Source organism: Mobula hypostoma, chromosome 4, assembly GCF_963921235.1.
Source record: "Mobula hypostoma chromosome 4, sMobHyp1.1, whole genome shotgun sequence".
In the NCBI taxonomy this organism is placed as follows: domain Eukaryota; kingdom Metazoa; phylum Chordata; class Chondrichthyes; order Myliobatiformes; family Myliobatidae; genus Mobula; species Mobula hypostoma.
Genome location: NC_086100.1, coordinates 64407288 through 64434854, shown reverse-complemented (window position 1 = coordinate 64434854; position 27567 = coordinate 64407288). Strand labels below are relative to the sequence as shown.

The window sequence follows — 27567 nt, the reverse complement described above, 5'->3', positions numbered from 1 at the left end:
TACAAATATTAAAAAGCAATTGCATTTTATTGAACACAATATATTTTTTCAACACTGGGACAATAATAAACATGCAACTTTTTGATGGAAGTATGAATTTTCAACAATTAGCAATGAACATGATTTTATCATAACATCTAGAACCCGTCAAGTCTTTTCTTCTTACCAATACGGAACAATTCTTTACAATTTGTTTGAAATGTATGGATGCGTTTGGCGAAGTTTCATGTACTGCCCATTTCCTATGTGGCAGAGATAGGTCTTTTTGAACTGCTGCACTCTTGTAGCTATGGATTGCATTGCAGTTCTCGATGGCTGATGCTACTGACCTAATGATGATAAATGCTGATGCAGATACTCAGGAGGAGACACAAGGTGGAGAGGCACTTGGATTTAAAAGTGTGCCAGTGCATTCATTGCAGTTCTTTCTCAGCAATGGTGATTTGAATAGAGATGGGGAAAAGTGCATTTAAAATGACAATGCACTACAATAATGTTTTCTTTGGCCCTACAGCTACTGGAACTGAATACTCACTGGTGATTATTCCCAAAACAATGAAATGCAGTGGTCAAAGCAATTCAGTATACCCTGTAACCACCATTCTAACCCCTGCGCCACAGACAATGAGAAGATTTGATGTTGAGGTGATAGGCTTCTTATACAGAATACCTTTCCTCATCTTGTGATTACAAAATTTTAATGGATATTCAAAATAATTTATATCAAAAATTACAGTACCTCCTGTGACAAAAAAAAATCATTTTCAAAGCCAGATTTAAAACTTAAATGGCACTGCTTCCTTGAAAGAGGAAAAGTGATTTAGGTGGCTTGGAGAGAGGAACAGGGGTGTTACTAATTATATAAAAAAAAGAAACCCTGTCGATTTTGTCATCTATAATGGTGATGAGTGTTTTCTAAATTGATAAACTTTATTTTTTGCAAAGTCAAGTTTAATATATTTTTAAAAATTCAGCATTCTGCTTAAAACTTACTAAACTGGTAGAAATAAATTTTCAGATCTTACATCAAATTCTCTATTTATTTAAATCGTAAGTGCTTATGGCACAGGAAGTGATGACTTGACGAAGTTTCTGAGCAGAGATGAAAATCAAATAAAAACCACAAATGTTGGAAATCTAAAGCAAAAACGGAAAATTCTGGATACACTCAGCAGGTCAGGCCACATCTGTGGGTAGAAGAATAGTTCACTTTCAGTTCACTGAACAGATTCTGATGAGAAATATTGACACTGTTTCTCTCTCCACAGATTTGGCTTGACCTGCTAAATATTTCCAACAATTTGTTTTAGTACTGAGCAGAGATGAACTGAATTAATAACGTTCATCAAATGAATTAACAAAATGCTTGACGGATATTATTGACATTCATGTTGTGTTCAACACATTAAATACTCCATAGAACTGATCTTCCAATACCAGACACAAGTAACAGAAAAACAACCTGAACAGGCAGCAAGTTATTCTTTTTAAATCTTTTTAAAGACATCGTTATGAAGGCCCTATAGTATGTACATCAGTTTCGATAAACAGCAAAATGAGACTTCGCTGAAGTGCTTATTGTAGCACATTAGAGCTACATATTATGTGCAGTTTCTGCAACTCCAAGCTAACATTAGAATTAAATTATTCATTTAATAATAATGAGATTTTCTTCAAATTACACCAGACCACTGTATTTGTTCTATTTTTACAGGATAAATCCACACAGTGCAAGTGAAATGTTAACAGAATTAATAAAAACATGAGTCAGATGAATATTTGCTTTAAAAGATGAAAAACAATCGTAATTTATTGTTCCGTTAGTAACCTCTTGCAAGTATTTGTGCATTATTACAAAGTGAAACTTCACCATACAGATTAAAGTGAAATTTAGTAAGATAACATTTGTCAGTCTAAATAAAAAACTCCTCTTCTGTGCTGTCACAAAACTGCTGGGGTGCTTTAGGTGATTTCTGACGAAGTGGAGCCAGCTTTTCTTCTTCATCTGAAGATTGCCACTTTTTGTTTACAATACTGTTAGTCTCAGAAGATAGATCTTTTGGTTTTAATGCATGACTTTTCATACTTGAGTTACAGCTGGGACTAGCACCAGCAAATGGATTTGACTTTGTAACAATAATTCCAGTGTCAACATCAGTTTCTGCATTTTGTATTCCAGTGGTAGTTTCATGATCAAGATTTCGGACCCTTATAGGCGTGTTAAAATGGAATGACAAATCACTTCGAGACATTGTCGCTGGACTGCTCCGTTGTGATGAGTAACAGGAGCTACTTTTTGGAGTGCTGCATAAACTCTCTGATGTGCTGCTTTCATTTCTGTCCAACATTCCATGCAAATTATTTCTTTGTTTGCCTTTCACATCTTTCCTTTCCTCTGCAGAAAACATTTTGACCCTGTCATGAGGCATTTGATTGTAGGATAACATATCAAAATGTAAATTTTGATTGCAAGACATTGAACTACTTGAATGATTGCTAAAACCACTGTTGAGACATACTTGACCAGCAGAGCAGTTTATGTCCAAATGCTGAATGCTCCCTCTGACCTGTATGCAGAAAAATAAACACAATAGCACAAGGGTTCCTGAAAAGATACATGATATTGGTTTGCAGCAAAAATGCTAAATATTTTTATTTTATTCACAATGAGTGTTTAGTGGCTCTGGGCCTGTCCTAGCTGGAGTTTAGATTAAGGGGAACTCTCATTGAAATCAACAGAATATTGCAAGACCTAGATAGAGTGGGTGTGGAGAGGATGTTTCAAATAGCGGGGAAGTGCAAGACCAGAGGGCACAGTCTCAGATTAGAAGGACATTCCTTTAAAACAGAGACGTGGAGGAATTTATTTAGCTAGAGAGTGGTGAATATGAGGAATTCATTGCCAGAGATAGCCATGGAGGCCAAGAAATTGGGTACATTTAAAGCAGAAGTTCTTGATTAGCAAGTACGTTAAAGGTTATGAAAAGAATACAGGATAATTTGGTTGAGAGGGTTAATAAATCAGCCATGATGGAATGGTGGATGGACCAGGTATGGTGGACCGAATGGCTAATTCTGCTCTTTTGTCCTGTGGAGCCTGTTTAGTACAAACATCTGTTAAGTAAAGCACCAGGAAAATACACCTATTTACTAAATTTAATTTGCTTACCAGAAAAGTGGATTTCTGAGAAGCTGCTAAATATGAAGATAAAGCAATGTAATGTAATAGCTGTATTCTACAAAGCTTAGATGATCCTGGCTAGTTTAATCAGCTATCTACTAAAGGAATACACTTAATAAATCTTAACATTTCATTTGACAGGCTGTAGTATTCTGAAAAATCTTCAACCAACTTGCTGGAAAAGTTACCAGATGCTTGCATTTAATTGCTCATTCACAAAGAAATGAGTTCTGGCAAGAAACTTGGGTATTGCACTTATACTGACTGAATTAGATTCTAGCCCAGCACAAATACGTCTTCAATTATAATTAAAATTCTAGTCAGTCTGCACTAACCATTGTGATTCTATGACTGAAAAAGGTAAGCAAAAAGTATTAAATGTATTCTCAGATTAAATTATCATATTAATAGGTCGACCTTGGCACGGTAGTACTATTATAAGACCAACATAAAAGCCCTTTCACAATTGACAATGATAGAACTAATGAATAACTCTACAGTAAATTCCTCTGAGAACACAGGATACATTTCTGGTGCATATGACATTATTGAAAGGGCAAAAAAATCTAGAGGGGCCATACTGTTACTGATAACAAAGTTACCAGGAAAGGCAGAAAAGACTGAGTTCTAATCTTTGCAAAACATAAGGCCGTTGGATTGCCTTACAAAAGCAGGAGTTTAAATAGACAAAAACCCAGACCAGGATTTAGACAAAGTTACTAATTAATACATCTAATATTCAATAAGTATATTGTTCCAGAAGTCCAATAGACATTCATGACAGATCTCTTTACCCGAAAGATAAAATGTGGGCTATTTTCAGCCTGGAACATACGAGGGGTGATTGATAAGTACGTGGCCTAAGGTAGAATGAGTCAATTTTAGAAAACCTAGCACATTTATTTTTCAAAGTCCCCTCCTACATTTACACTTAGTCCAGCTGTCGTGGAGCATACGGATCTTGGACCTCCAGAAAGTGCCCACAGCAGGGGTGATTGATAAGTTTGTGGCCTAAGGTAGAAGGAGATGAGTTATACAGCTCTCGTTACACACACATGCAGTTCAACTCTGAGTGATTATGCAGAAAGTTTGAGGTTAATAACTCATCAGGGGTGATTGATAACTTCGTGGCCTAAGGTAGAAGGAGATGAGTTATTAATTTCAAACTTCCTGCATAATCAAAGAGTTGAACTGCATGTACATGTAAGGAGAGCTGTATAACTCATCTCCTTCTACCTTAGGCCACAAACTTATCAATCACCCCTGCTGTGGGCACTTTCTGGAGGTCCAAGATCCGTATGCTCCATGACCGCTGGACTAAGTGTGTAAATGCAGGAGGGGACTATGTTGAAAAATAAATGTGCTAGGTTTTCTAAAACTGACTCCTTCTACCTTAGGCCACGTACTTATCAATCACCCCTCATAACTCCATGTAGGTGGAACTTGCATCAGCACTTGGGGAGAGGGGTGCAAGGGAGGGTGGTAGAAGTACAGGCACAGTCCTCATGGGATGAGATAGATTAGGTGGAAGGCAGCTTATGCACAGTGTGAATCAAGTCATTTGACCAGTTCAGCCTAATGGTCTGTTCCTATACTGTACTTTTAAAATATAGAACTTCTCCTTATGTTGACCTTTACAATTACAGACTTCATATAATTCTGCAATGTAGAATGGACGAGATCAATGGGCATCTCAACCATTGTGATTTTCCATATTGAACTGACAATCTCAATGATGGAGATAAAGGCATTGAGTGGATTCACCTTGCCAACTTTAAACCCTGCCCTGTCCCAAACCGACACAAGGTAGACACCTCTTGACTTAGGATGATATAAATAACCCAAAAGTGAACGTCATTGATCTCAATTCAACTAGTATATTACATTTTTGATGAATAATCTTTTACCACACAAAATCCAATTTTTTTGTTGGAATCTAAGTGACCTAATAATAAATTGGGAAATGAAACATGAGACCGATGCTCTTTGAGCGGAAACCAGCAAAGAAAATGACAAAGGTAGTCCTGATGAACGGTCGCAGCCTGAAATGTCAAATGTTTACTCTTTTCCATAGATACTGCCTGGTCTGCTGAGTTCCTCCAGTATTTTGTGCGTGTTGCTTAAGAAAATGACAATTTTTACAATAAACTTTCCATTTGAAACATTTATTCTGTTTTTCCTCCCTCCAGATGCTGCCTGACCTGTTCAATGCTTCAAGCATTAGCTGCCTGTAGATTGAATATCTTTTGAAAAAAATAACAGTGGTTAAATGCAAGGAAATTGTTATGGTCTAAAGATGCTTGTCATCATTATTTCCAGTTTAAAAATGCGGCTGGGGTACAAGGCGTGAATGTTGATTTATCATCCCTGCTCAATCATCTACAAGGATCAGAACCTTCATCTCAATTACCTGATGCGAGTGTAAGTTCTATTGACAGAAGCTCTCTACAGTTATTCAATACACGATACTTACTTGGAAAAGGATCTTGTTTCGATCATAGTCTTCAGTTTGCCACCTGGTGTTGCTGATGGGGATGCATGGATTTGGAAGAAGTGGCACCAATTCTCCTATTGCATGCACTCTGAACTGAAGCACTGCAGATTCTTTGAGATCAACAGGAGTTCCAAGTGGCAATTGTTTTAACGAGAGCTGGATACAGAAATTGTGGCTCGAGTATATAGTGAAACAACAGAAATCAGTTTTTTGCACAGCAGCTTTTTTGTGCAAAATTAATTCATAGAGTTTGACAGCATCCTCAAAATTCTCAAAGCTACAGCTCACAGTGATTCGCAAGATTTCATTTCCATAATGTACTTGCCTTACAGCCCAGATTGGCATGGTAGCATCCAACGAGTAGAAATCCTGACAACAAATCATATAAGGAAGAATTTTGCCACCAACACTCTCACTGTGATGATACTGCCATGGTGGGTCCTGGAAAAAGTCATGAACTTGCAAAATTCGTTCTTCACCAAAGTCTTCATGTAGGAAGAGGATAACAGAGAGAGACGGATAGCCAGCATTTTTTCTGTGCTGTGACTTGCAACGTATCATTGGACTTGCCCGCTCTGAAACATGAAACAACTGGATATCTGGGCTAATCCAATGCAACAGACAGTCTAGGGTTTGCTGTAATCCTCGAGATTCACCAGGGTTTGCAAGAAGATGTACAGTCACCTGGAAGGGGTCCTGACCCTCTTCTTGCACCAGTTCACCTTAAAAATAGAACAAATACCATTAACAAGAGCCAAATGCTACATTAGTTATACATGTCAAAAAGGTAAGATACCAAGATATCATATCACACAGAGAAACAGAAGTTAGTATCTTCAAAACATGCTCACTTATACCTCACTTCTAATAAATTATTTTGCATTAGGACTGCATGAAAGAACATGACTGCCAGTGACAGACTTTGTAAAGTTGGATAGAATTAAACTGACTTCACAAGATTACAGGTAAAAGAGATTTGGAAATTTAACCTCTCCTCATGACTAAAATTATGGTCTCGGCAATGACACGGTACTAGCCCGAAGGAGGCTTCTGACATCTATATGGAACTTCTGCCAAGAACTCAACATTAAAGTGAAGTGCCATAGACTTATCATTAAGGAAGTAAATAGCAATCCCTGTTGTATTACAAGTACATTAAGATACAACATCACTGAAGTGCAGGATTAGTCCAAGACAGCATTCTTCATTTTAAGTCTTGTGAGTCTGTGACTGCTCCTATCAGTCCCAAGTGGCCAGGGACTAGGGCAAGATTACAGCCAGGAATGTGGACACGCTGTGGACAAATACAGACATCGCACCCTGCAGAAACTCATTTCAGGGAGGTAGCACCCCCCCCCCCACCACCCCCTGGCGACCTCCAAGGGTGTATGTAATACTTTGTTTAGTGATTTTGTCTAATCTGTAAACCAAGTTGGGTATATGCAGCAGATGTGACATTCAAGCATGTACTTATATTATATTATCATGTTTATTCTATTACAACTTTAAGCAAGTCTACAGGGAGTTTGGCCTCATCACGTAGGACATCAATAGCGTAGCTCCTTGGCAGCTAGTCAGCTAGTTTAAATCAGGGGTCCCCAACCTTTTTTGTACCGCGGACTGGTTTAATACTGACAATATTCTTGCGGACCGGCTGACCCGGGGTGGGGGGGGGGGGGTGGGTGTTAAACTCGACCGGACGATAGGTGCTAAGTCACTTTTCAGTGGCTAATACACTCAATTTCGTTTCTAAAGGGGTTTATCTAACGAATTTAATATTAAACACGCAGCGCATATTTTCCTCGCATGAATGTAGTGATAAGTCAATGATAACAGTGGTTCCAAACCTCTGGGCTGCAAAGAATGCAGCTGTACAGCGGTGGCCGGGACGCACCCGGCACATCTTTAAGAAAAAAGCCGAAATAAACAAGCTAATTAATTCGGTGCTGCCCGGCACGTAAATGACAGCCCAGATCAGAGATGACGCAATTGGCAGCTGCCTCTGATCTGGGCCGACATCTACGTGCTGGATGGCACCTAATTAATTAGCTTGTTTATTTCTGCTTTTTTCTTAAAGATATGCTGAGTGCATTGGACCCCGCTGCACCGTTGCGTTCTTTGTGGCCTGGAGGCTGGGGACCACTGAATTATAAGTCACTTATAAGTCAATAGCATCATAACATTTTAAGTAACGCTTGGATATTAAACACACAGCGCATATTTTCCTTGTATGAACATATAAAATCATTGCAACACACCAATATTGCTGAAACAATGGGAGCCCTGGGCTTGTTTTCCTGTAACAACATGGTCCTGTCGAGGGGTGATGGGAGACAGTGATACTCGAAGAGGGTTCCTTATGTCCAGTCTATTCCACAATTTCGTTTTCGTTGCATTCATTGCAGAAAACTCCGCTTCGCAGTGATATGATGTTGGAAATGGAAGCAAAGTTTTCAGTGCTTTCGTGGCTTTCTCAGGATATTCAGCCTTGAATTTGATCCAGAATACCGGCAGAGATGTTATGTCAAACATACTTTTCAACCTGTCGTCATTTGCAAGCTTGAGGAGTTGATCTTTTTTCCCGCACTGGCATGGATGACTCACTGGGGACATTCACAAATGGGTCATGGACCCATCCCTTTGCACGTCTTGGGTCACTGATGACCTCATGTGCGTTAAAATTCAACAGTGCGTGACAGGGAATGAGGAAAGGTGCAGCTGACTCATATCGTTTCATATCGCCAAATCATATTGTTTCCTCGCGGCCCGGCGGTTGGGGACCACTCTTAGCACGAAGAGAGACCAATCAGGATGCTCGCTCTCCCTCTCAAAAAAATCTACTTCCGGGATATTGTATATAATTTCCAGGTGTCAGGGAGCCACTATCGATATGCGGGAGACTCCGGGAACTTCCGGGAGAGGTGGGATGTCTGCAAATATACAGATGGAGTGAGGTGCTCAAGTGTGCCAGCACAGCACGAGTGTGATCAGATGTTCAGACAAAGTGCAGACATGAATGGCACCAGATACGTAAACAGAGCACGAAAGGGAATGAGGGTAGATGTGTGGACAGAACATGGTCGCCAATCGGAGCTAACATTAGATAGCCAGGAACAATGGAAGATGCAGGGACAGAGCACAGCTGGCAATGTGGGCTGAGAACGGGTGCAGGTGTGTGGATGGGAGCTGAAGAGCAGATCAAAGTTCAAAGTAAATTTATTATCAAAGTACGTGTATGTCACCATACACTACCCAAAGATTCATTTTGTTGCAGGCATTCACAGAACAAAGAAATATATGCTAGAATCGATGAAAAACTACAAAGACTGACAACCAATGTGCAAAGGACAAACTGTGCACACACAAAAATAATTATAATGAATAAATAATATGGTAGCATGAGTTGTAGTGTCCTTGAAAATGAGTCCATAGCCTGAGGAATAACTTCACTTCCTTCATTCAGAGGTGAGTGAAGATACAAACACTGGTTCAGGAGCCCGATGGTCGAAGGATAATAACTGTCCTGAAGCTGGTGGCATGGAGGAAGGGGGACTCCTGTACCTTCTTCCCAATGGCAGCAGTGAGAAGAGAGTATGGTGGGGGTCTTTGATGGTGGATGCTGCTTTCTTGTGGTAGTGCTTCTTGTAGATGTGGTCAATGGTGTGGAGGAGGGCCTTTCCTGTGATGTACTGGGCTGTATCCACCTCTTTTTGTAAGCTTTCCCATTCCTCAGATGGGTTCAGCTATCTGAATTTGCAGGGGTAGCGAAAATCTTGACTCAAAGGTAATCTTTCCTGCTTAATTTGCGTGTGAAGTTAAAGAAGTGGCAAGGAAGCTCAGCCCTGCCAGTTGGACAGCCTACAGCATATACAATTTCTGAGGAAGTCCCTGAATAATGGAAGACCACATTTGCTGAAAATGCCACAGATTTGATTACTTTCAGTGAGGGTTTCCACGAGCACCACCTGGAAGCATGATCACAATCTGTGAGTCTGAATTACGCTGATCACATTTAATTTTGGTTAAGGAGGTGGTCACCCGACAGCTTAAAGGATTGCAGTTAAAGAAGGAATAGGTAACCGCTGGGAAGAAGCCAGGAGGATAGGTAGTGAGACAAGGAAGCCTTAAAATACATCTTATTTTAGAAATATTTGTGTGCGTGTGTGTAGGAAAATGGTGGGTGTGAACATTCTTCCAGTTGTGTAGCCAGAGCCAAGAACATAGCACAAATATGAGACTCAGCTGCACAAAGGGAGAGAGAGGAGCAAGAATCCAAGGATAATAGTGATAGGTAACCTGAATGTTAATGATCAAATGAGGTAATTTGCACAATCTTACAGATTATTCTATTCCTTCCAGCAGGAAAGATATCTTGCGGGGGGTGGGGGAGAGAACACAGTGGTGACCCTTGTTGGGGTTTATAGAATTTGGACCTGGATCCTGAAACAGCAAAGACATAGATGTGCAAATTATTGAAGAGTGAAAGTAAAAACATAACAAGAACAAAGGATTTTCACTTTCCTGATAAAGTGAAAGACTTAATGGGGGTGGGGTTGGGGAAGTGGACGAATTTTTAAAGTGCACCCAGGACACCTTTCAAGCCGCAGTGTAGTAGTGGTCAGTATCACCTTTTTTAAAAAAAAGTAGATCAAACCTTGGGACATAACGAATTGGGACATTTTGAATGTTGAAAGGCATGGACAGAGTGGATGTGGCAAAGTTGTTTCCCATGATGGGGGAGTCTAGTACGAGAGGGCATAACTTAAGGATTGAAGGGCACCCATTCAGAACAGAGATGCAAAGAAATTTTTTTAGCCAGAGGGTGGTGAATCTATGGAATTTGTTGCCACAGGCGGCAGTGGAGGCCAAGTCATTGGGTGTATTTAAGGCAGAGATTGATAGGTATCAGAGTAGCCAGGGCATCAAAGGTTATGGTGAGAAGGTGGGGGAGTGGGATGAAATGGGAGAATGGATCAGCTCATGATAAAATGGCAGAGCAGACTCGATGGCCCAAATGGCCGACTTCTGCTCCTTTGTCTTATGGTCTTATAACCAGGCAAACAGATTGTCGGAGGAAGAACATTCCATTGATCGTGAAATGTTTTATGATTGATGTGGAGACCAGCAAGGACAGGAAATTAAGGTCCTGAAACTGGGAAAGGCTGATTTCAATATAATGAAAAAAAAGCAGTTTTTATCTGGTACATTGCAAGAGAAGATGATATTCATTTAAAAGGCATTTAGACAGTTAAATATGTAAAGCACAGAAGGATACAGGTGTACTGCATGCAGTACAGGTGTACTCGGAGGGCAGAGCAAAGTCAAGATGGCGCTAAACAGCGACTCCTTTGCTGGCATCTTTGAAACAGATCTATTTCTATCTTTTATATCTCTTTTTTTTAATCCTTTTCAAGGTTCCTTTGAAGACCCTGACCTGGAGTTACACTCTGACTTCAGTTCTTTGCTGGAATGGGACCTGCTCTCAGGGCCTCACACCCGGTCATTTTTTGATATCCCAAGGACACAGCCTGGAAGACCAGCGCACCTCAGGGTGCCGGGTTTTCATGGCTCTGGAGACCAGCTGATTCAAGGCTGGTGCCCCTGAGTGAGGCATTGTGGGAGAATACAAAACATCAGGAGCAGCGGGTTTGCTGCCATGGGCTGTTTCCAGAGACCTGTGCCCAAGGGCCGATTCTCTGGGCTCAGGGCTAAAGAAAAACCTGATGCAACAGACTTTTAACATCATAAATCAATGAGCTGTTTGTTATGTCTCCCCTCTCGCTGTGAAATGGGGACACCTCTTTTTCTCTTATTAGGGAGAGAGCCTGTGGTATGTCAAATTATCGGGTGAACAAGTAGTCTCTGGGGTATTGCAAGTCTGTGTCTTTATTGATGTTTTGCTGCACGCTTGAGTGCTCAGTGGAGGGCATCGATGCCTTTTTGCTGGTGGGGGGGTTCATTGTCTTACTACTGCTTGTGCGTGAGACGGGAAAGTGGGGGGACTTTGGGGTTCTAACATTTAACTGTCATTCTTTAGGGCAGTCCTCCGTTTTCGTGGATGTTTGCAAAGAAAAAGAATTTCAGGATGTACAGTGCATACACTTTTGTGGGCACGTGGCCAAGTGGTTAAGGCATTGGACTAGCGACCTGAAGGTCGTGACTTCGAGCCCCAGCCGAGGCAGCGTGTTGTGTCCTTGAGCAAGGCACTTAATCCCACATTGCTCTGCGATGACACTGGTGCCAAGCTGTATGGGTCCTAATGCCCTTCCCTTGGACAACAATGGTGTCGTGGAGAGGGGAGACTTGCAGCATGGGCAACTGCTGGTCTTCCATACAACCTTGCCCAGGCCTGCACCGTGGAGAGTGAAGACTTTCCAGGCGCAGATCCATGGTCTCGCAAGACTAACAGATGCCTTTACATTTCTGACATTAAATGTACCTATTGAAATGGGATTGGTGTAGTTGTACAAAAAGTTTGGCATGAATGTGATAGGCCAAAAGGCCTATTTCTGTGCAATATACTAAACTCTGCAAATGTGAAGTGGAAGAAACTACTTACAGCTAATTCTATGAAGACCTATGGTAGGCATCCAAAAATTAAACACTGAAAGTTCAGGGAGATATTTGCATTAAAAGCTCTCCAGACGTCAATGAACACTTGACAGTAGAATGAAAAAAATAGCTTATGGCAAATTAATGGAATACTAAACAGGTGAAGCTCTATATGAGTATAATGCATGAAGACACAAGAAGTGCAGATAATGCTAGAATTCTTCAGAACACACACACACACACACAAAGGCTGGAGGAACTCAGCAGTCAGGCAGCATCTATGGAGGGAGATGATCAATCAATTTTTAGGACTGAGATCCTTGATGAGGGCTGGAAAGGAAGAAGCCAGAATTAAAAAAAGTAGGGGAAGATGTCAAGTTGGTAGGTGATAGCCGAGAGGAGAAAGTTTGGTGGGTGGGGAGGGCTGATGACAGGAAATGATGCAAGAAGCCAGGTGAAGCGAAGTGATGAAGGAGGAATCTGATAGGAAAGAACAGTAGACCATGGGAACCAGAGGGAGGTGATGGGTACGTCTTTTCCCCTGCCCTATGACATGCCCATCACTTCTTCCTTTCCTGTCCTAAGGAACAGGGATATTGGTAAACATATCAAGGATCCTTAAAGACAACAGCACAAGTAGATAAGGTGGTTAAAGAGGCGTATTGGAAACTTGAATTTATTTGCTAGGGCATAGAATACAAGAGTGTGAGATTATGGCACAACTACATACACTAATTAAAACATGATGCAGTATTAATGCTATACTATAGGAAGGATAGAATTGCATTGGAATAAGTGCAAAGGAGATTCACATCACGACAGACTGGATAGGTTGGATTGACTTCTTTGGAGTAGCCAAGGCAGAAGAATAACCTTACTGACAACATAAAGTTTAAGGAATACAGATAGCAAATGGTAAGTGGTAGATGGGAGAATTTTTTCCCCTAGACAGAGGACCAGAGTGAACAGATTTAAGGTAAGGCAGAAAATTTAGAGGAGACTTGTGGACTTCTTTTGAGAGGGGGGGGGGAGGGGGAGGGGGAGAGAGTATGTATATAAATAAATGTTACTCTTTAAAATAATGTTAAGATGTAGTAAACACACAATAATTTGAAACTTTGCATGGCTTTCACAGTGAAGACACTTTGAACAAATTAGCCCCAGCTTTAATTTTTTATATCAATTTTACTCTTTCAACAACTCTACAACACTTCAGTTTAAACTCAATCCTTGTTTTTTCCCTATTATTTTCCCAATATTGCTCAGGGATACACATTCACTTTCGTCATGCAACTTTTTTCATTAAAATCTCTTCAATGAACATTTTGAAAATAAGGAAAGAACAGGGTTATTAGACTTTATTGACTTTCAGCATGAGACTATTATTTGACTGTGCCCAGTAATACATTTGCCCTTTTAACATTCCTGCCTTTATGAATAGGTAACTGAGGAAATTATTCAGTTCAGGGTTAATCTGGAGCCAATTACACCTCATAAGTAAAAGTTTAAATTTGCTAATGGAGACAGCCAGCTTTAATTCAGTCTGCTAAAAGTAATTAAATAGTTGAGTAAATCTTCTGGCCATGGCACTATACTGCATACACAACAAATTCCAGAAGATTGACTTTATCAGGGCATAGGAAAAAAATGAACAACTAAACAAGCAAAATCTATCTTAATGAAGCCGGGCCCAGAATAAAATACTTGTGCGAAACTATAGCTACATATGGCCTGGAGGAAGGTGGCAGAGAACTGCACCTTTTCCAGCATTATCGTAATAACTCAACTTCATTAAGAATATATTAAATTATGTAGCTTATAAAATAACAACAGTTAGAGCTCTATATGGGTTGCTTTTATTGTAAATTAGTCTATAATTTATTATTTATCTTGTGGGGTAGATGGTACTATATAAGACAGACGTACTATCATAAAATATAATTTTTTAACTCTTGACATAATGTAGGAATGCCTCCTAAAATGTTTGCTCTTAAATCAGCACAGAATTATAGCTTCTCTTTATAATTGGAAAATATGTAATTGTAATTAGTAATCAGAATTCATTATCTGCCATATCTAATTTTGAGCTATAAAGCTTTCTAATTGAGACATGTTTTATGGCAGTTAAAAAAATCTTCTTACCTCAATTTTAAACACTGTTAATGGAACCTATATTTCAAATGAGTACTGGAGGCTTAAAAAACAAATGTTTTGCTCCATCAGTGAAATTCCTTTAATAAAAAATGGTCACGTGTAAAATTACTTCCATCTCACTGCCTCAGTGAAAACAATGATTGATCTTGAACATTTTTAGATAGCATGTTTCCTGAAGAAACAAATACTTGCACAAAGTTTTTGCACTGCAAGTCTTTGATATGTAACCCAGTATGAAGCTGGGGTAATGCCTTCTCTGCTGCTGCCTGATAAGGTCTTTGAAAATACTTACTGCATTACAGCAGTAGCAATCAAGAAATCCTGACTAATTGCTAGCTCAAAGTAAATTTCCAAAATAATTCAAATTTAATCCTGATTTTAAAGAGAGAAGGAAAACAACCCATCGGAAATGTTTGAAAATTGCCACAGCAAAATACCCCTTTATGAGATCGATGCAACTTTCTTGTTAGAATTCAGCTTCAAATGATTGATCAACTGCATATTACATCTCCATCTTGATAGCATGAACATTAATTTCTCTAACTTCAGTAATTTCTCCCTATCCCCTCTACCTTTCCATTCCCCATTCTGGCTCTCCCTTTACCTCTTTTCTCCTCACCTGTCCATCATCTCCCTCCCTTTCTCCCAAGCTCCACTGTTCTCTCCTATCAGATTCCTTCTTTGGCCCTTTACCACTTCTATAAAACACCTACCAGCTTTTCACTTCATCCCTCCTCCCCACCCACCTTCTCCCTACCCACCCAACATGGTTTCACTTATCACCTAGCTTGTACACCGCTGCCCCCCCCCCCCATTTATCTTGGTGTCTTTCCCCTTCCTTTCCAGCCCTGATGATGGGTCTTGGCTTGAAATGTTGGCTGTATATTCCTCTCCACTGAGGCTGCTTAACCTGCTGAGTTCCTCTGGCATTTTGTATGTATTGTTTGATCAACTATTTCCTTGAATAATTAAGTCAAATTCCTTTTTTTCTTTGAGTTTCTCCTTTAGATATAACTACAGTCAATTTTCAGATATTCTGCGTACTTAGGCATATGATGTTCTAAATATGACTAACCTTGAAAAGTCGATAGTAAATAACATTTGGTACTTGACTGCAAAAGAATGAGAGAATTCTAAAAAACTCAGTAAAGGTTCTGGAAGTAAGTATAAAATGTAAACCTTATAACTTAACACATATGGTCAGGCCTGTCACAGGCTTGGTTAAGTAGTTAGGTTCTGCTCATAATTACAGGCCACCTCGAGTCAACAGACACAAAGTATATCCTTTACATTGCAAACCAGCTTTCCTAGGAATGTAAAGGTGCAGTTTGCATACAATTCATTATAATGACTCTGGCTTTGCACCAATCTTACTGTGACAAATTCACACACTGCATCAGACCAGTCCTAGCACCAAGTGATCAACTGGAAGGTGGGGGGGGGGGGGGAGAAAGAATAACAGGCATAGGCTCAGAACACAGGATATAAATTATACAGGATAGTAAAACAAATCTGCACAAAACAAGGCAGTGCAAAAGAAAAATATAATCAGAGGTGAATAAGTCTTTCACAGTGAATGACAGAGCCCTGGGGAGTGGTGCAGAACAGAAGGGGCTTTGAGTACATGTATTGTACATGGTTCCCTGAATGTGAAGATACAGGCAAGCAAACAGGGTGATTGGCCTTCCAAAGTCAGGGCACTGAGTGTAAAAGTTGAGAGGTCATGGTGCACTTGCACAGGACACTAGTGAGATCACACTTGGAGAAATGTGTTCAGATTTGTTTATCCTGCTTTAGAAATTACAAGGACTTTGGAAAGAATTACAAGGACTTTGCCAGAATTTGAGGACTAAGTTATAAGGAGAGTTGAACAGGCTAGATATTTCTTTCTTGCAACATTGGAGACAGACGTGACCTGATGGAAATGTATAAAATCATTGGGGGGCATAGGCAGCACAAGTGCACTTGGCCTTTTCCCCTCCAGGGTTGGGGAATCTAGAACTAGAGCACATAGATATTGTATATGGGAAAGAGGGAAAAAATTTAATAGGAACTGAGGGGCAATATCTGTAAATACATATGTATGTGGAATGAACTCCCAGATGATGTGGTTGAGGCAGGTACAAATAAAATACCTGCCACATTGTCTTTTAAAAATTTTGTGCTTTTCTCAAACAATTCCTCTGGATCCATTTTATGGACAGGAAATGTTTAGAAGTTATGGGCCAAATACTGGCAAATGGGACAAGCTTGCTTGGGGCATCTTGTTTGTCATGGACTAGTCGAGCTGAAGGGCCTGTTTCTATGCCATAGAACTACAAAATCCTTTATACTTGCAGTGGGAATAAGGGGTTTGCTTTTAGAGCAAGGTATGAAAAAAGGTGCTGCTTCCATAAAAAGGACATAGAAGACGGAGCTTAGGAGGGTTAATGGCACCTAACAGCAACTCCTTTGCTCGCATCTTCAGAAACAGCTCTATTTCCATCTTTATTTAATAATATCTTTATTTTTCCCTTTCAAGGTTCTTTTTATAAACCCTGACCTGGATTTACATGCAGGCTTCGGTTCTTTGCGGGAATGGGACCTGTTCTTGGGGTTCCACGACCAGCCATCATTTGACACGCCAAAGGTTTGGCCTGAGAGTCTCGCTCGTGTTTGGAAGCCTAAGTTCTCGGGGCTCTGGAGACAGGTGGATCGAGGGTTGGTGTCACAGCAGGAGATATGTGTGTCGTCAGAGAGGCCGGAAAATCTTATGCTGTGGGCCCGAAGACCCAAGATCTTTGCGATCTTTGGACACAGAGCTCGAAAAAAGCGACGGAACAGACTTTTAACATCGTAAACCAGCGGGTTGTTGTTATGGCTCCCACTCACTGTGAAAATGGGGGACACCTCCCTCTCCCTTGCCAGGGAGTGAGAGAACCTGTGGTTTGTCGAATGTCGGATGAAATGCGAAGCCTTTGGATAGTTGCTATTGCTTAGCACACGCTTGGGCTCGGTGACAGTACCGAGGCATTTTTTTTTGCTGGTGGGGGGAGGGGGGATTGTTGCTTGCTGCCACTTACGCACGGGAAGAGGGAACTGGGGAGGGACTTTGGGGTTCTCACGTTTAACTGTCGTTCATTCTTTGGGGCACTTCTCTGTTTTTGTGGATGGTTGTGAAGAAAAAGTATTTCAGGATGTATATTGTATACATTTCTCTGACATTAAATTGGACCCTTGAACTTTTTATTATGCAGTCTGAGTCACAGAGGCAGCCAAAAAACAAAACATTGTAAATGGTAGATGAAGCCTCTATAATCCTCCAACTCAAGCTACTTATCTGTCCAATCATATTTCACCTCAACTGCAGTTGAGTCAAAGTGATACTGCACCTTCACAAGATCCAGTTACCTAGTTTCATTCTTCAACTACAGTGCTTTCAGTGTGGAGTCTGCATTATCATTCTGAGACTATGTGGTGCGCTAGTTTCTCCCCACAACCAAAAGATGAATGGATTGGGAGACTAACTGACCAATTTAAGTGGAAGTGTGTAGTGAGCAGTACAATCTGGGGAAATTTAAAGGAGCACAGGAAGAATGAAATGGGATTAGTGCAATAGTGCTCAATCAACGCTAACTCAAGGGCCTGTTCCTGTGCTGTATCTGCCCAAAATTTGATGATTCTCATCTTTAAATACTTGAAAGGAATTAAACATCATGCTATCGTCAGCAAACACCCTACTCTGACCTTACAAGAGAAAGGTCTATGATGAAGCAACTAAAGATGAGTAATGTTTTGGGAGTGAGATGACTGTCCTTTGACAACCACCATTTTCCTTTGTTTCAGGAATGAACTTTCCAATGCCCATCTGAAATCCCACATGAGAATATCAAAAGTGGGCACCTTCTTGAATCACTAACTGTCTAGCACGATTCATAGCTAGCCAAGTAACATCTGTGGAAGGAGAAACCAGATCACGTCTCAGGTCAAAATCTCTTCATTAGAAATGAGAAATAGAGATACACATATAAAATGCTGGAGGAACTCAGCAGGTCAGGCAGAATCTATGGATGGAAATAAAACAGTTGACATTTCAGACTGAGACCCTACATCAGGACGGGGGAAGAAAGCAGGCAGGAGTCAGTATAAAAGGGTGGGGAGGAGCTCGAGTTGTCGGGTGATAGGTGAATCTAAGTGATAGGGGGATGGTGGGGGAAAGGAATAATTTGAGAAGCTGAGAGTTGAAGCAAGTTTCCAGAGATGCTGTTTAACTGGCTGAGTACTTACAACATTTTTGTTTTTGATTCTAGTATCTTCACTTTTATATGTTTGTCGTATATGACTAGATGAGGTGTGACAGGAAATTTTTGATTTGGTGTTTAGCCAAATGTTATCCTGCTTCACTAGTTTGGCATCACATATGCAGATATCCCTGGTATTATTCCTACAATGGTCTTCAATTTTCCTTACTGAACTGGAATAAATTTCTGAGCATGATAGTAGGCAAAAGACTGACAGGAAACAACGCATTTGATGCCAATATTGTCCATGATGATCAATTCTAGACGTTTCCCTACCAGGGAGTCGAGACTGATTAACCTCCATTTGATGAGTTTATCCTTTTGAAAATATTTATCTACATTTTCTCCAGTGCTCTGGCATTACGCTTGTGGTTATATTGGATTCAAAGATCAAGTCTAATTGCTCAACAATTTTCATCTTTAAATCTCATGTGGGGTAGGTGACTTAATGTACAGACAGGTCTGTTTTCTCCCCCCATAAATGCTGCAAGAGTTGACTTTAAAATATCTACAGACTACTCCTTGCAAACAAAGCTTTCGCGAAGGGTTTGGAGTTTACACCAGGATACTATTATATGCAAAATTCAACTTGCATTTCTAAAGATGATGCTATGTTATATAACATCTGTCATAGAGTACCTTTGGTAAAAAGGTGGTATCAGTGCATGAATACTGAACCTTTACAAAGCTGACATTTCCATTTAAGGGTAGCAGCAATTTATAACTTTTGCCTATTAACTGGGAAAACAATTTTGTGGTTATAATGCAAAAGGCTGGGTCTTCAGCACTAAAGGGGAAAATCATTGGCAAGAAAGTATATAGATTTCACTTCAATTGTGCCTTTTAAGGTTGCAGTTTTTTTCCCTTTAATCACTGCACTGTTCAGATTAACTACCTACCTATTTGCAGTGTCAGTGTGGTCAGGACTGCAATAAAGCAGACTGGAAAGTGTTGAGAGCCTCATGGTCTGTGAAGGGCAGTGTATCAGCATAAATTCTACATATCAGTTCACAATGAATTTTCATTACTGGAATTTCTGCCAGTCTCTATTTATTAAATGCCTAATGCAACTATTATTATTACTATTTTACTTTTAATCAGTAAGCACTCTCCAAGAAATTTCCAACTCTCCTTCATGATGGTAAAAACCTAACTGATTCCATTATCATTCCAAGCTATCGTTCCAGGCAGAAAGCCACAGACTAATGTGGTTATTTAATTTTCCGAAATATTTTTGGTGGTTTAGTTTACACTGGAGGAGGATGGGAGCTAAAGGCAACTTTGACAAATGAAATGACTCACAGACATCACAGCATTAAGAGTTTCTCCAAGTCTATGGTTCAAACAACTCAGCATTTTCTAAGACAGAAACGCTTGCAAAATGTAGTTGAATATTTTCGAGCTGGAAATAGCCATTTTTGCCTATGGAAAGGTGAGAATCCATTAAATATTTTAGCTTAAGAGCACACACATATTTTATAAGAAATATGCAGTTTCCAGAGTATTTTAAGTGCAAGAAAATCTTAAAGCACTGGAAGAAAAGAATGAACTTTATCTGCAAGTAGACAAGGTTCAATGACATTTAGCCCAAGGAAACCTCAGTGCAGTATAAACTTAGTTTATTATTAATATGTGTTGTTTCTCTTCATTTTCTTGCAAATGCTCCAAGTGCAAAAACTGACCCACTTTCACCTTTTGTTACATCTTTCCAAGAGATATCAAGTATTTGTCTGAATGATTCTTGCATATATTTCATCTTTTCTCCTAGTGATCCTTTGAGCTCTCAGTATTGGTGAGGTTGACACTGAAAATTAGCTCGAGGGGCATGATGCACTACCTTCAATATATTAAAAGTAATACAGCAGCTTCTGATTTATATTGCCTATTTTCTTTGACAAGCTAAACAGATGTTGGGACTCTCATCCATTCATGTGACAATTAGATCTAATGTGGTTTTATTCACTGTTCCATTTACATATATGAAATACTTTGCTTACTTTGAGAATAATTATGTTAATTAAGAATTAGTAAAATAACAGCCAGTACAATGGTCGAATAATTATACTTTAAAGCTGATACTCATACCTGGAATCCAGTATATTCTCAATGACTACTCAATACTACATAAATTAATCTGCACAGAACTTTTGTGTAAACCTTAGTTTCCCACTGTAATGGTGTTAAAAAGCATACTCGGCACTTTTAAAGTCTTCGGTTTTCTCACGTATGCCATAGTTAAAGTCCATGCCTATGTGCATTCTATTGTTATTTCACTTTTGACTTTGTAAAACACTGAATATACCTTAGATATATGAAGAATAAAACCGCTACCATATGATTCTATAATGTTTAGTGAAAATACCTTAGGATTCACTAATTCCAGTGGGGAAAGAAATTCAAGCATTCCGCTATATTTTATACTGAAGTTGTGCTTGTTACAGTGGTCTTCAGGAGAGTTGGAATAAGATTGACAGAATTCTGATTGATCTTGCAACCAAAATTAGAATGGGACCCTGGTGTATATTTGTGCAGCTGAAGTAAACAGCCTAAAACTCAATAGAGTAGAAATAGTAACGTATGGGAGGAAAAGCCAGACACAAAAGGCACTCCAAATGTTTTTTGGCTTTATGCTGAAACTCAGTCTAAATCTGGAACATTATAATTTGAGAGTTTCTAGTATATGTTCAGCATCAGCAAGGTATTGGTGTATTTGGAATTACACAGGCAAAAATTGTTGGATATCGTTCAAGAAAATGCTTTACACCACCAGGTTTGTTAAGTGTATCTGCTATATTACTGAAAGCAACCCGACTTTAAAACAAAAAAAAACACTTTCCTTGCTCGAACATTGGAGTAGAACATAATGGATAATCCTGATGCTGGTAATTAATTCACTGAATTTATTAATAATATTGTTGCACATTTATTTGTTTTTCTCTCTCATCTCACCACATCTCTCACTGATCAACCAAATTTTGGGGTGGTTAAAATAATATGCAAGATTTCATTACCAATGGCAGCAGCTATTGACTTAACTGATGATTTTGTATTGCTGATGGAAGTGAATAGCAACATCCACAAATGAGAATGCTGTTTCTTTTGTCAGGCTATTTAAGCATGATGATTTTAAGGAGATAAGTTCAATATTCAAAGCAATAGAAAACTGCTGCACCAAAATAACATGTAATTCAATAAAATCTTCTTTCTACAACTAGAACAACTATCAAGACATCTATCTTCAATTTAGAAATGGCATCATTGATAGTACAACATAGGTAGAAGGAAGTTACTATGAAGACTGAGGTCTCTGTAAATATGCATCTCACCCATCACCCCCACCCCAATCCACATGCCTTAGTGCATCTATATAGGTTTACACTTTACAATACAAAGCACTTCCTTCCCTTTATTTGATCAGCAACAGTTTTGTCTTTTAAACATTTCCCAAGGATCTAAATGGTGATACAATGGTCACTAATGTAATTAGTACTTACTACTTGAAGACATTCTACTGGAATCAGATCTGCAAAGAAATGATATTAATGCAAAGTTAAGAACAACATAATGCACAATACAAAAAAAACATAAAATATACACCAATAAGAGGGAAATATAAACAAATTCAGTATGACTGTTCCAAACATCTACGCACCAACATGGAACTAAAGACATCAACAATGTTTATTTAGTGATTTTAGAAACATTCCAGATACATAGCACAAGGCTTTATTTGTCATAATTCTGCCAATCTCTTAACCAATTGCAACAAGTTTTCAAAATAAACTTCATTTACAAAATGACATTAAAATTACACTGCTTTGGGCAGTGATCTGCATGTTTCAATAGTAATCAGTAACCATGCTTTAGTTTAAAATCCTAATTAGCAATGACTACTATCAAAAGGAGAGATAAAATTAAAATGGTTGACATACAAGGAAAATACCAGAGCTGGATACTTTCCTGCATCAAAGGAACTTGCATTACTAACCTAGACCACTGACTGTCTTTACCTACATTCTTCATTTTCTGAAAGAGTGGCCAGAGAATTAGCAAACTAGAATTTCTCTATTAAATCAAACATGTAATGGATTTATATACCTGATCACAATTAAGTAACAATTTTAAAAGCACTTTCCCTCAAAGTTTGCCATTATTATGCTGATTATCAGTATTTGTTATCACTATTCAGTGACTCTCTATGCTGCGATTTGTATATGCTCAAGTTTTAATGGGGTATGAAGCTATTAGTCCAACTTAGAAAACTATATCTAGTCAACCACACCCATACTAATCTTAATAGTAAAGTCCTATCATTTCAAATGTAAGGGTAGTATTTTTTGCCTTTCAGCTTCAACATTTATATGTTTATATGATATTTTTTAAAACCACACAACACGATCTATTTTAAAAAAGTTAATTAAAGTTATGCTTTGTGAGAACTGCTCAGCCAGCTTAATGACATGGCAGGGTTCCTTTGAAACCAAAACTCAACAGTAGCAATCACTACGCACAAAAGAAACAGAAATCCTCGTCATAAAGATTGCTCAACCTATGTGACAGTTTTATTCAATAACAACCTCTATTTACTTTGCCACTGAAAGAAAATTATCTTCTAATATCTTCAGTTTTTGGCACAAATAATAGACTTTACCAACTAACAGGGAAACCAATAAATGAATTAATGGCTTATTTTCTACACCTTGAGCTTGATTACAAGCCAGTTTTGATTTTGTGTGGATGGTGGGGTCAATAATAAGGACGTTTACAATTCTATTTCTCAGAAGCAGACATAACTTGATAGATTTCTGGCATCTCCAATGGGTGCCTGATTACTTTGCTGGGTAATCTATGTGTAATTTCTTCACTCTTAAAATAAGGATTCCAGAGTTCATACTTATAAACTAATATAGCACCATGATTAAAGATGCTGACTGCATTGATCTAGGTTTAACTCTAGCCGTCCACGTGGAGTCTGCACCCCCCTGTGTACTTTCATACCTGAAAGGCATCATTTTACTAATCTTATTGGCCACCGAACTGACACTCGTGGTAGAATCCGGTGAGCATCTAGTGCAGAATTGGATTAATATGGATGGTTGTTGATGACTGGTCAGAATTCAGTGGGCCAAAGAGCCAGTTTCTGTGGTGAATCACCACAACCATCTTTTAAAAGTTTGCCTTCACTGAAAACCTACAGCAAGAAAAAATGATTGAAAAATAAAGTAACACACGCAAAATGCTGCAGGAACTCAGGCCAGGCAGCATCGATGGGGGAAAAAAGCACCTGCCGAAGGGTCTCTGTCTGAAACATCCACTGTACTTTTGTTTTCCAGAGCTGTTGCCTGGCCAGCTGAGTTCCTCCAGCATTTCGCGTGTGATTTCCAGCATCTGCAGATTTCTCTTGTTTATAAAAAAAAATCAACTTAAAGTTTAGATTCTAATTAAAAAAACTGCTGCCCTTTCAGCAAAATGAATTGAGGAAAGAGACAAACATGTAAAAAATGATGCACCAAGTAAGAACATTCAAACGTCTCCATCAAGGTCAGAGTTGAAATATCTTACTTCTTCCCCGTTGTGAATAAATTAAATTTGCACCTTGAATATAGTAAAAAGCCTTCAAGTTAATTTAACAAAATTCTGATTAATAAATATGAAATTACTTTCTCGTAATGTTTTTCAAGTAATCACATGACTGATTCTACGTTATAGAGCAAATTTAAATATTCAAATTTCTATGGCAGAAAAACGTTAAAAGTTTCATCGGAGATTAAAAATGTACGTTTTCGTGTCTGGTTAGATTCAATAATTTATGCATATTGGACTCCAAAAAGGGTAATATGCAATTCATTTCATTCGCTAAAGAATGTCTTTATTTAATGTTTAATTTGAACATTCTGGTTTTTCTAGTGTAGAGATAATATGCATAAATAACCAAGAGGCCAGCTCCGTACGGGAAAAGCGATGCAAATTCTTAGGAGTTACCAGGACAACTACTGTTAACTTTGTGTTCTGAATTTTGATTTAGAATTTTATTTACACCGCGTGATAAAGTATTATTTCCAAACAGCATGCGTGTTCTGCTTTCACCTTATCTGACCGCAACTTTCCAACATACTCTGCGCACAATACCAAAGCACTGTTTTTTTTCCCCCCGTAACTGCTCAGCAAATAAAACCACTCGTGGTGATTCCTCGATTATGTAAGACTTCTTGTTGATAATGTTATTAAGTTAGAAATTTGATCTCCTGTAATACTCCTCCGGAGAGACGCGCCATGCAAGTTGCAATTTGGCTCAGACTGTGGCATCTCATGTTGGGAACAATGAGTGAAGTCAAACTGCGGTATCCAGCGTATACCGAAATGCTTTATCCTTTGCTGGGGGGCGAAATTACGTCAGAGACAAAAGTTCCAAGATTTCTCCCTTACATATTTTGTGGAAAATTGTAATTCTTTACGTTAATCGCCTGACAAAACACTGTCATTGTGTGAAGCTCATTGTGTGAAGTTTCCTGAAGAAAGCAACTTCCTGCAAATCAGCCTCTCCCAGAAAATGGTCCTTCCTCTGTGCGCGCACACACACCATGTATTTACTTAGCATTTTCAAAGGGACCGTTCTTTCTAATCTTCCCAATCTCCGGTTCACTTCACTGCGGCCCCAACCTCCCAGAAGGCAATTTAAAGTTTGTTGACAGTGTAAGGGACGGGATGAATTGTGAAGGGAACCTACCATCTCCGTTTACATATTTGCGTTTTAAGCAGGCGAGTTCAAAGACTATTACAGTGAGCAACCTCTACAGCTATACTATTCCCACATTGACAGCAGCCTTATTATTGTTGCACCCCTCCCCCTCTGTCGTGCCCCGCCTGGAAACAGTGCAACAAGCCGCTTCTTTGCCCCTGTTACCTTTCGACCACAAAGGGCCCAACTAGAGGAGCCGAAAAATTTACCCACTCACCCTCCGGTCTCAGCTCCCGAATCGGCGCAATCCTCCGCAGCGCCGATTCTCCTCCTCATCATGCCTTTGCGCAACATTAGCGACTGTAGCCGCCACCGTTCATTGCACTGCTCCAACTCTAAGCTTCGCTTTCATTGTTTCCCCGCAGGTTGATAATAGTAACACCCCCCGCCCCCTGACGTCACCTTCCCTGACAGACAGGCTTCCCCACTTCTAATTAAACACATATGTTATGCCGTTGTTCATCAAGGATCGGGGAAAATAAGCCTTTTATATCACACTCAAGTAATGCTGGATGGGAAAGGAAGAATCCGAGAAAAATGTCGGGCTCACGGTAAACGTGTGGAACCAAGAAATCTTCCGAAATAATAAGGACGAGCAACCTGAAAGAATAAAAGGACCCAATGGTCACTCGTAGCCCTTGAGAATAGATTATTTAACGTTATCCACAAGGATTTTAGTCAGGATTTTGACAGTTGGACCTGGTGGTTCAAAATGGACAATGCCCTTTATTAGCCAAGGCAAAGGCTGGGATAGTTAGAATTGTTCTGTACCCAGGACAATATTCGGGGGCTCATCTTCGAATCTGAATATGCCACAGTTGTCACCGACTTCATCAAGACCTGTGTGGGTATGTGTGCGCATATGAGAACATACTAGACATACCTAAAGCAAAAGCCGTGGATGAACCAGGAATTTCGTGGTCTACTGTGGGCTAGAGCAGTGGCATTGAAGACTGGTGACCCAGAACTATACAAATCCAGGTACGACATGTCGAAGACAACAGGAATTCTGCAGATGCTGGAAATTCAAGCAGCACACATCAAAGTTGCTGGTGAACGTAGCAGGCCAGGCAGCATCTCTAGGAAGAGGTACAGTCGACGTTTCAGGCCGAGACCCTTCGTCATGTTGAAGGTTATTTTATGGGGAAAAAAGACAATTCCGATTGAGGTTTGACGGAATCGGATGCCCGTCAGCTCAGACCATTACGTAAAAAGAGAAACCTAACATCATGAATAGCTGTGATGCTTCACTCCCAGATGAGCTCAACGTCTTTGATGCGTTTTGAAAGTAAGAATAAAACTACATCTATGCGAATCCCGGCAGCACCCGGTGACTGCCGTCTGTCTCGAAGGCCGATATCAGAATATTTTTCAAGGTGAACCTTCGCAAGGCATCAGGCCTTGGTGTACTTAGTGGGTTCGGAAAAGCTGTGCCAATCAACTGGCGGGAATTTTCAAGGTCATCTTCAATCTCTCACTGCTGCAGTCGGACGTTCCCACCTGTTTCAAAGGGGCAACAATCCTACCAGTGCCCAAGAAGAGCAGAGTAAGCTGCCTTAAGACCATTACCCAATGGCACATATATCTTCTGTGAAGAAATGCTTTGAGAGGTTGGTTATGACTAGAATCAACTCCTGCCTAAGCAAGGGTCTGGACCCACTGCAATTTGCCTATGCCACAGTAGGTCTACAGCAGATGCAATCACAGTGTCTCCACTGGGCCTTGGGCCACCTGTACAATAGTAGTACCCATGTCAGGCTGCAGTTATTGATTACAGCTCAGAAATCAGAGGCATATATGATCAACAAGCTCCAAATCCTGAACATCTGCACCTCCCTCTGCAAATGGATTCTTGACTTCCTTACAGGGAACATTTCCTCTTTGCTAACAATCAACACTAGCACATCGAGGATGCATGATTAGCCCACTGCTCTGCTCCATTCTACATCCACAACTGTGTGGCCAGGCACAGCTCAAAATGTCATCTATAAATGACAACTATTTCATTGGTAGAATTTCAGATGGTGATGAGGAGGCATACATGAGTGATCAGCTGGTTGAGTGGTGTCACAACTACAACCTTGCACTCAACCTCACTAAGACCAAGGAATTGATTGTGGACTTTGGGAGGGGAAGTCAAGGGAGCACACACCAGTCATCATCAAGG

At 39.8% G+C, this 27567-nt stretch overlaps 1 protein-coding gene across 1 annotated transcript; it reads right to left on the bottom strand.

The window, feature by feature from the left end:
* Positions 1–60: 60 nt before the first annotated feature.
* On the bottom strand, positions 61–25751 carry LOC134344805 (protein FAM124B). Its single transcript, XM_063044907.1, has 4 exons — positions 25618–25751; positions 22156–22184; positions 5655–6397; positions 61–2567 (listed from the first exon to the last, which is right to left on the bottom strand). Exons 1-4 carry the CDS (start codon positions 25692–25694, stop codon positions 1914–1916), a joined length of 1503 nt encoding a protein of 500 aa, XP_062900977.1. The 5' UTR covers positions 25695–25751; the 3' UTR covers positions 61–1913.
* Between the last annotated feature and the right edge of the window lie 1816 nt (positions 25752–27567).

What these genes read in the sequence shown, in the direction of transcription:
- LOC134344805 (XM_063044907.1), bottom strand. Translation starts at nt 25,694, where the DNA reads ATGTTGCGCAAAGGCATGATGAGGAGGAGAATCGGCGCTGCGGAGGAT. An exon ending in CAGTAGAATGTCTTCAAGTA is followed by an intron (nt 6,398 to 22,155) that starts GTAAGTACTAAT and finishes TCTATTTTTAAG; the next exon opens with GTGAACTGGTGCAAGAAGAG. An exon ending in GAAACAAGATCCTTTTCCAA is followed by an intron (nt 2,568 to 5,654) that starts GTAAGTATCGTG and finishes TTCTGCATACAG; the next exon opens with GTCAGAGGGAGCATTCAGCA.